Here is a 10,185-nt window from a genome sequence, read left to right as displayed (position 1 = left end):
AGCCAACATGGCTGACTAGTGCAACAGTTTCCATTCGTGGACGGACTGAGTAACAGGGGCGCGCGAAACTGGATCGCGCATGCGCAGTACGCAAAGTGCCGCGTCGCTTTTTTTTGGCCATTCGAGGTGGGTGACGTCATAGCTGTGGCGAGACCCCGCTCTCTCACTGTGTATGAATGTGTATGTGCGTATGTGTGCGCGTGCACTCAGTATTTCTGACCAGCAGCATCAGAGGCGGTGGGACTCAATGAGTTAAAGGTGCCTTTTGTGTTTTTGTGTGTTTTTTTTTTTTTTTTTTTTTTTTTTTACATTTTATTTATTTTTTATTTTATGGGACGTGTGTTTTTTGTTCAGTATTGCAGTTGTTGGTTGTGAACAGCGCTGTGTGTGGGAGAGAGAGAGAGAGAGAGTGAGAGAGAGAGAGAGGGGGAGAGCCAGTGGCTGGTCCTGATTTGCTGTAAGGCAGAGCTGGTGAGCGGAGACGCGGAGAGGAGAGACGCGGAGAGAGAGAGAGAGAGAGAGAGAGACCTGGAGCCTGGAGCCTACATGGCCGCGCTGTTTAGCAACGCGTCGCCTTTCTAGGCTTGGAAAAACAAAAGCCCGCTTTTTTTTTTTCCCTCCCTCCTTTTTCACTGCAGCGACTCGGTGTTATTTGTCCATCGCCATCCAGCCGCCCAGCCATCCAGCCAGCCAGCCAGCCCTGCTTCCAGTTTGCTAGGCATTTGGAGAGCGTGGTGGCTCGGGGGAAACAACGCAGCACTCGGCGCGCCACTCGGCGGATTTGATGAACCATTCCCACATTTCCATTAGCAGTGACATTTCCATCCCGCGAGGCGAACATGCTGCCTACTGGACTGTTCGCCCTTGGATTCATTCTCACACTGGAGCTTATTCCTGCCGGAGCTGTTGAAGGTAAGCTGTTTGTTTGTTTATTGTTGTTTGTGTTTGTTTGTTAGCATTCCTAACCCATGCATTTGCAAGGACCGCTTGTTTGTGTTATACACATATATATATATATATATATATATATATATATATATGTGTGTGTGTGTGTGTGAGAGAGAGAGAGAGAGAGAGAGAGAGAGAGAGAGAGTTCCTAATTCTGGACTACCTGGACCTGCAGTGTCTCGACACCCAAGACTGAAGGAGGACACTCTCTTTCTCCAAACACAACCCCACATTGTCTGTATAAGGCGCTATAAAAGCTCACTAGAAGCTTATTACCATTCTGGAGCCATTTCCATTTCACTGGGCGACATTGTTACCTTCTCAGATCCCCTTGTTTACAATGGAGACAGATCCAGAGAAAATGCTTCTAGATTATCCTATAGACATGTAAAGCCTGAACAGAATCACTGCCATCTAATGATAACATTGATTCGATTCACTGTATTGCCATTATTATTATTATTAGTATTATTATTATTATTATTGGGCCAGGTTTAGATCCTGTCGCTGTTGCTTGTCAGTGAGCTTGTCTAGGCCGACCCTTATTTCCTCTATAATATATCACCACCAATATTAATCGTCTATTATTCGATTAATCACCACAATCTTAAACGATTCTAACAACAACAAGACCTGATCCTGTCCATTATGGGATGTTTTTTTTTTTTTTGGAGAATTTATAGGAAAATGTCTGCTCACATCTTGTGCAAGGATGATATTTGGCCTAGGTTAAATTATTCATTGTGACATCACGTGATTTATTTATTTATTTATTTCTAAACCCAAGCTGTTGACTCCAGTGTCCTGAAAGTCCTCCATTACAATAAACATAAAGATAGAAATAAAATGAAATTATTGCAGACCAGGCTGGATCCGTGATGCTCCTTTTAACCTGCAGCTCCGTGAATCGTTGTGTTACTGTAAGCGACCTGACACATTTTAGGACACTGTTCTATTCCTGCCTGTCCATTTGCTTATGATTTGTCGATGATTAGACTGGGGAAAGCTCAGCTTACGTTAAAGGAAGAACCCCGAATGGCCCTGAAAGGCTTGCGTCGAATTAACACGACCTCATTATTGGTGTCCAAAGATTTACTCTGAATGGACTTTTCAAAACTCCTTTCACTGACATGTTGGTCTGTTTTCATTTAGATTAACACTTTCATACATATCCATCTGATGCTCTTAGTGGCTCCGGGGGAATTAACCTTTGCTTCATCTCTACCTAAAGAGAGTGCTGCAGCGGCACTTTACTCTTTTACCCTATTTTCACTGCTGTAGCAAATGACAAGTCGCTCATGTCGCTTGTGATTTGTCTCTTTGCTACGTTTGTCGGTGTGCACTGTCCAACATTTGAGAAATGGTAGTAGCGATATATAGCTAAACTAACCCAAGCTAACTAGTTAAACACCAATTAAATAATGCACTAATCAGTGTGAAAATTGGTTGTTTTGATTTGAGGCTTCATTGGCAGATTAGCAAACTGTACTAGCTACATACACTCACAAAATGCACCAGCGATCTCTGCTATTTCCCTTCCAAGCTTTATTTTTCTTTGTATATATGTAATGAGGGTCATATACGATAGGATGATATATCACATTTATATGTTTTTCTTCCATTTTTGCCTGTCAAACAGTAAATGCGAACTAATTGCAGGTGAAAATGCAAGTTGAGTGTGATGAGTGGGGAACTAAAGTAACGTCGGACCCCGTATGCCGTAGGAGTGGAATCAAACCTAATTTGAACAGAACTGAGAAAATCTTAATTCAGATTTTGCTTGTCGCTTTGTCGCTTCCCTGTCGCAAGTCACTTTGTAGCTGACTAATGTGACCGTAGGGTTAGTCTGTACACTCTTGCCCGAACAGATCAGGTTCCAAAGCTTGAACTTTAGTGCTAATCCCGCCGTCAACTCCGTGCAACTGCTTTGTATAGCTGCATTGCATTGTGGGACTCTGAGTCCAGCGTTCGGCATCTTCACTCATTCTACGCTGGATTTCTCATTAATAAGACATTGAACTTTACTGGAAAATGAGAAAAGAAGCTTTTGCTGTTTTCTTGTTAGGGGCTAACAGCAAAACTTGAGTGGTATCTTGTTATTTTTCTTCTATTAAGTTTCACTGTAACTGTGCTAGCTATAACAGTTTCCTCCATGACATAAGCAGCACACAGTTGTTAACTTCTCAAAGGAATAATTACAATGCAACACCAACCAACAAATTAGCACCGTAAACACTAACTGCATCACAAACATTTCAATATAAACACGTCTAATGTTTCAGGATGGGCCTTTCCTTTAATATTTAACAATACAGAGATACATGACTCTTTTGCTAATGCTCTCCTCGGTTTTTGGTTGGGCTTTGTTTAAATTTGTGGCACTACAAATCAGGCAGCATGAGATGAAAAAGTGAAAAAGGATCCACTAGACATTTCTGCTGAAATACCCCAAATTCTTTCGGTGACAAGTTCATAAATTATGCATTAGTTTTTTTTTATAAGTCTTTTGTAATAGTGGCCTGCAAATGGTATGCGTGATTTTAAAAGATGGAGATCAGCACCTTTGGCGCGTTCGAAAACATTCTTGAAATCTCATACGGAAATTCAATCTCTTTTGGTATTCATTATAGTCAGCATTTGCTTTGTTTAACAGCAAGTCTGTTTAATAACTTTGCTTTTTGTTGCTTATTTAGATCCTTGTAATTACATGCCCCTGTAATGATAGAGTCCGTTTTCAGTAAATACAGGGAAAGGAAGGTGCATTAAAGTAAACAATAAGGCACGCGATTTCTCGCATCATGCTCACTTCTTATGCGTTAAAGTTAAGCAAGAAGTCTTGTGCATGTTGCACTGTAAAGATAAATGTACAAGTACCAAGGGTTAATGCTTTAAAAACAAACAGTTGAAGGACAGCTAGAATAAAACTTTGTAAGGAAGTGCTCCACAGGGTCAAAGGCCATTTTGAATAGAATAGACGTAAACACCACTATCAGCAGGAACTGATTTGGATTGCTGCACAACACACAGTAATCAAGGTGCCACCTGAATGTAATCTCCGTTATACGATATTAATTGAAGGAAAGTAAATGCTGTAAGTCACAGTATCCAAGCCTTTTTTTTTTTTTTTGAACAACAAGCCAAAGTTTCACTTGGTTGGCATATGAGGGTGTTTTCACACCTATTCGTCCATTTGCTGTGTCTGAGTCAGAGCAAAACTGATACTTTTAGTTTTAGTTTTGATGCTATGTAAATGAACCAATCAACTGACCAAACCAAAAACCCTGGCTGAAGCGTGTAGGGCTGAAAACGCACTCGTAAAAGTCATTGGTTTTCCCAAGTGTGGAAAACACAGAGCTAGCACTAGATAAATGATACGACAATTATAGACAAAACTAGTTTAAAACATTTTGTGTATCGCGTTCAGTGTTTGTTCTCTTTTTGTTCGTCGGTCCAAATATCCAGAATGAATCACGTTTCTGCTGTTCTACAGCTCTGTTCTTTGGCTCAGTTTGCGCCTTGTGTTTCAGGTTAGCAGCTTGCACCGACATAAAAACCCAAAATACATGGCGTATTTAGTTCATTTCCTCCAGCTGAGTTATTCAGGGTCGAATTTCTTTCTTGCTGCAATCGGATCACGCAAGAGTTCTCTTGGAACCAGACGGAGACCATCTCATTCAGAAAAAACTTTCGGTCTGAGTGTTTTGTTTGGCATCCAAGTGCGATTGCTGTGTTCTCACCTGCCTAAAGAATTACACCAAAGGGGAGAAAATGCACCAGCTTCCGATTCAAACAGGCTATACACTGCATATATGAAAGCATGTTTGAAATCTTGACGTATAACAAGGATGATCTTGGTAGGTTCCTCTGAGTTACGGACAAGACTTTTAGTGGACGTGGGGATGCGTAATTTTGCTCAGATGTATTCTTCTTTCTGCAACTGTCTGGAACTGGCACAAAGGAGAGTCCTCCATGGAGGATGTCTGCCATGGTGCAGAAAGAACCTGTCTCCAGGTTTCCAGAGCTTAAACAACAGTGGTCTTAGTAACATGGTGATGAATGGCTACATTGGCTTTTGGAGGAACGCAATGGATACAGAGAGGAACTTTGTAGCTTTTGTAACTTCGAGGGGAAACTGTGTTAGCAGTGGTTGAAGCTAATGGAGCTTCAGGAGTTGACAAACATCAGATGTTGCCTCAGAACTGGAGCATTATTTGGCATATTACAGGCAATGTTATATTTGCCTAGTGTAGGTTGCTTAAAGATGGTAAAAGAACTACGGGACTGAATCTCTGTTTTGTTTCCTGACACCAGGCAGGAGTCCAGGGTACATCATGCCAGAAGGTGGATGATTGGGTGTGTGGGTGTGGGGGGTGAGGGTTAGAGTACATGCTGGATTTGGAAACTTGGGAATCAGTGATTGGACAATCAATATGAGGATTTGGCAATGTCACAGCCTGAGAAATTGTAGAAAAGTCATAGAATACAAGACCATACAGATGATCTGCAGCTCTTCAGTGGAGATGCCTCAAATTTCACTTTCAGAAAAGGTTCCAGATTCATGATCCACTTTAGTTAACCCTTGAGGAACCCTTTTTTTCCCCCCCAAAGAATATACAAACTAATCTAGCAAAATATGATGGGTATTTTCTTTACAGGAAACCATAATTGGTAGTTCTGCTATGGAAGTGTGGTGGAGTCACATCTTTGCGTACCTTCTGTTAAATGTATATCTAATAACGGTTCCTCTAGTATCCTGACCTTTTCTTGGTCTGGGTCCCTCAAAGCATTTTACCAAAAACATAATGCTGACTACTGGGATGCCAGAAGTTGTACTCATGATTTATTTTTTTTTTTTTGTGAAAACCTTTCCGAGAACCGTCTTGCGAAAACCTGTGTCGCGACATTTTCAGGAATACTGTTCCAGTCGAGTTCTTCGTCCTAGTTGGACCGGGAGTCAGAAGGCTGAATCTCATCATGTTGACAAGTTGAACAGCAGGTCATACCACAGTCCTGCCTCCCCTCACCGACACTCGAACCACAAATGGACAAAGTCCTCCACAACTTCCAGATGACATAATGATTCATAATGAGACTGCTATACTGCTATAGCCAGGATAGTGCAAAAAATGATAAGGATGTCATTTGGAGCATAAGCTCTGTTTCAGGGAATTTACATTTTACAGAGAAAAGAGTACTTTAGTTGTAATGTGCAGGCCTGTCGTGAAGTGAAGTAATTTTACTGAAGGCAAGAAAAGGTTCCTGTGAATCTAATAGTCTTGGATAAGTCTATGAACCTTTTATGAAAAATATTTCCATGTTCAGTTTGTGCTTTTGCCTAATCCTATTTAAACAGTGGAAATGGATTAAATTTTAATTTCCTGTAAATATTTCTCTAAGCTTTATTGAATGGTATTCAGTGTGTGTTTTATCATCTTTTTTTTTTTTTTTTTCTTTTTTTTTGGTGTGTATATTAGGGGTTGACATACTGTAGCAGTATCCCAGATGCCTGAAACAAGTAGTTTTCATGTCCAGGCTGTTAATTGTTTATTTGATGCTTTTTTTTTTTTTTTTTTTTTGGCATAACCAACCAGAAAAAGGACAAACCCGATTCCTCATAGTTTTATTAGATATGTTTAAAGGTCACATGCTTCACGGTTCTGTGACACACCATTTTGCTGTAACAATAGCTAACGTTTACGAATCCCACCACCTTATACACCATACAGATCAACCGAGGCACGATGTAGTTGATGGTAGAAAGACTTTTACTAGGTGGATCAATTACCGTGGCTGGAGGACATATAATCTCAGAATAAGGAACACAGCTTTGTGGAAACACTCATAAAATGTTTGAAGAAAAAGCCATTATATACCTCTCGTGCTTACTGCGCTGTTAAATATATCAAGACAAAATAGAGACACTAGTCATTTTCTTATATCTTTTTCGTGCAATATGAGGCTCTTAGTTGAAACGTTCGCCAGCTACTTGCTGACTTTTTGTTGATGGCACAGACACACTGTGCTACATGATCAAATACTTGTTTGTCAGTATTAATGAGCTTAACTAACTAACTAACTAACCAATTCTCAGTACATTATTACTTTACCTTCCACTGGGTACTGGGTTCCACTGGGAACTGAGTAGCTTTCACTTACCTAGTTGGCTAGCTATAAATTTATGATCTGTCAACCTTTGTATGTATACTACATGGCCAAAAGTTTGTGGACACTTGACTGTCACACCCATAAGTGGACCTTCTCTGAACTGTTGCCACAAAGTTGGAAGCAAAGACTTGTATAGGATGTCTTTGTATGCTGTAGCATTACAATTTCCCTTAGAGAACTAAGAGGCCCAAACATGTTCCACCATGACAATGCCCCTGTGTGCTCCGTGAAGACATGCTTTGCCAAGGTTGGTGTGGAAGAACTCTAGTGGCCTGCACAGATCCTTGACCTCAGCCCCACTGAACACCTTTTGGATGAACTGGAATGCTGACTGCACCCCAGGCCTCATCGTCTGACATCAGTGCCTGACCTCAATAATGCTCTTGTGGCTGTCCGAACAGATCCCCACAGCCACACTCAAACCTAGGGGGAAGCCTTCCCAGAAGAATGGAGGTTATCATAACAGCAAAAGGGGGACTAAATCTGTAATGGGATGTTCAGAAAGCACATACGGCTGTGATGGTCAGGCATCCACAAACTTTTGGCTGTGCTACACAGACAAGTTCCCATACATAGGTTGCATGATGATATTGGTACCTCGTATCTTATCCTAGTTTCAAAAGTAACATATTTTCATACTTGTAAACACTACATAATTCACTTCATCAGATGTATTGCATAAGATCTAGTGTCGATTAGAGTAATTGTGGTGAGTATTAAGACACATTCCATCCTGAGCAAATGTTTCTAGAATGACTGGTGATATTTTGAGTAATAACCGGAGGAAATAACAAAAAGCAGTCAGCAAATTTGCTAGATAAATGCGAACCAGATGGCTCTGGTATGACTGTGGGGTCTTTTGCTAAAGTCCTGGCTTGAATGGAGAATCCGAGCCTCTGTTTGTTTACGTATCCCTGTGCCACACGTACAATATCATTATGGCATTTTGAAGCAGGAACCTGTGCTGCCACACCTTAGAGATTTATGCATTTACTGTCTCTTTCCCAGCAGACTGGGGGATTAGTGTAAAGAAGTGTACGTCTTTCAGCTGGGCTCCTTGTTGAGCGTGAGTGCCACCAATGAAAGGATGTTTGTTGATGGTGGAAGGCAGGGCGTGCTATAATTGGTGTTTTCTGCTTGCGGCTTCAGTATTTACTCTGTTTTAGAGCCGAGGGCAAAGGGGGAGCAGATTGCTACATGGTGTTAAACAGAGGAAGGTGGGTGGTGTTGATGTGGCAGTGGCAGGAAACAAGTAGGTTGTGGACACGCCTCTTCTGAAGAGTTTCCACCTCTGAGGAAAGCCCATGTCTATGTAGTAAGTGGCTATTTCCGATGAGTGCTGCAAACTTCCAGCATATCATTAAAAATAAATACATTTTAAAGATGACCTCTGGTTGTGCCACTAATTGGCTTTGCTTTTCCCTTATGTTTCACACGACGTGTGAGCTTTGCCACTCAAATGTCGCAACCGTTTGCCGCGTTTGCTTTGTATCCCACACAGACTTGTGAAGACTTAACTCCGTTACGTATTACTGCATATGTTCCCACTCTCTTTTTATCTCTCTTCCCCTCCAATCCCCTCCCCAGCCTCGCCCTCTGTCTTCCCTGTGAACTCTTCACCTGAGACCTGAGGCTTAATCTGATTGTGGTAACATGAAGGTGATGTTCTTGTTTGCCTGCAACTCTTCCCTCAACAGCTCTAATACACTTCCAAGTTTCCTGAACCTGTACAAGCAGCACTCTGGAGGCTGAAAGTCTCAACTGGAATGTAATCAGAAATGTCTTATGCACAAGTATGCACAAGAGTTTTGCTCAGCAAATTAACAAGAAAATAGAATTTATGTGCAACACCAAAAAAAGCACATAATATGTGACTTTGCAAAACAGTGCAATGTAACCAATAGATATGAAGCTCGCGTGGCTAAGAGAAATAACACTGTTCAGTAAAAAGCCTTATTTTAAACTAATAAAATAGTTAGTCTTCTTTTGGTAGATATTTTAAAATGTCCATTAGAATGGTGTATTTTTTTCCTGTCCTTTCCCAATAACATGGAATTTATGTATTCATACATCAGTCTTTAACAAATGCTTTATCCTGGTGTGTATTGGTTTGTTTCAAATTACTTGTTTATTATTTGTTCATAATTTGTTGAAGAGAACGGAGTAAGTCTTTTGGAAAACATTGGAAGTTTGTACAATTAGCAATATTTGCGGGAGTGGGGGGATTGGTCAGAGATTCTGTGGGAGTGGCGCAGATTGGTCAGACATTCTGTGGGGGTGGATGGGATTGGTCAGACTTATTGTGAGAGTGTACAGGGTTGGTGTGGCTTTTTGTGGGAGTGGAAGGAATTGTTCAGACTTTCGGTGGGAGTGGACAGAATTGGTAGACTTTCTGACCCATGCACACCTGTAGTGTAAGTATAAGAATATTACAGATAAGTACATTCATAAGAGCTTATGCACAAGGCTATCAAAGTGCTGGAAAACTAGCAAAATGATCTATTAAAAGTGCTTGGTGTAACTTCCAACTTCCAACTTGCAACTTTGTTACACTGCATGCGAAACCACACATTGCATTTCATCGATAAGACAAAGGGGAAAATATGATTAGATGTAACTATATGCAAGTAAACATCACTGAAAACAGCAACTGACAATGAGCAGAAAGAGGCTCTATGACGGCATGCAGCCACAAATTGTAAAGCTGAACTTGTAGTAGAAGACTGCTTTGATTCTGAGGGGTCAGCTGTGACACGCCCTTGTAAAACAGATGATAAAACCCTTGGAGATGATCGGCAATCCCCTCAATACTGCAATTACTGGGTCTCAGCAGTGACATGTTACTCTTCAGTAATGCTTAGATGCCGTGCACGGCTGGTTTGTATCGCTCATTAAGCTGTCGTTTCAGGCAAAGGGATGACCAGCGTCAGAGAGAAAGCAGGTGTGCTCTGGCCATCGTTATCCTCTTGAATGGTTTCCAAAGCTGCATGTCTGGGCTGCTCCACCAGCTGGAGAACATTCTGAAAAACATCTCCTCTTGCTGCTGGTCAGGCTTGGGTCTGCTTTGTTATT

The 10,185-nt window shown here is 41.2% G+C and overlaps 1 protein-coding gene across 1 annotated transcript in view; it reads left to right on the top strand.

Annotated features, from left to right (window-relative positions):
- Positions 1–332: 332 nt before the first annotated feature.
- The window catches only part of lrp1ab (low density lipoprotein receptor-related protein 1Ab), a 129,692-nt gene continuing 119,839 nt past the window's right edge, over positions 333–10,185 (top strand). Inside the window, exon 1 of the mRNA XM_034311652.2 lies at positions 333–912. Coding sequence (XP_034167543.2) covers positions 840–912 — 73 coding nt within the window. The 5' untranslated portion in view covers positions 333–839. The remainder of the gene's footprint in view (positions 913–10,185) is intronic.

Source organism: Pangasianodon hypophthalmus, chromosome 16 (genome assembly GCF_027358585.1).
Source record: "Pangasianodon hypophthalmus isolate fPanHyp1 chromosome 16, fPanHyp1.pri, whole genome shotgun sequence".
NCBI lineage: Eukaryota > Metazoa > Chordata > Actinopteri > Siluriformes > Pangasiidae > Pangasianodon > Pangasianodon hypophthalmus.
Note: the sequence above shows the minus strand (reverse complement) of the source record. Positions and strands in the feature narration are given on the sequence as shown.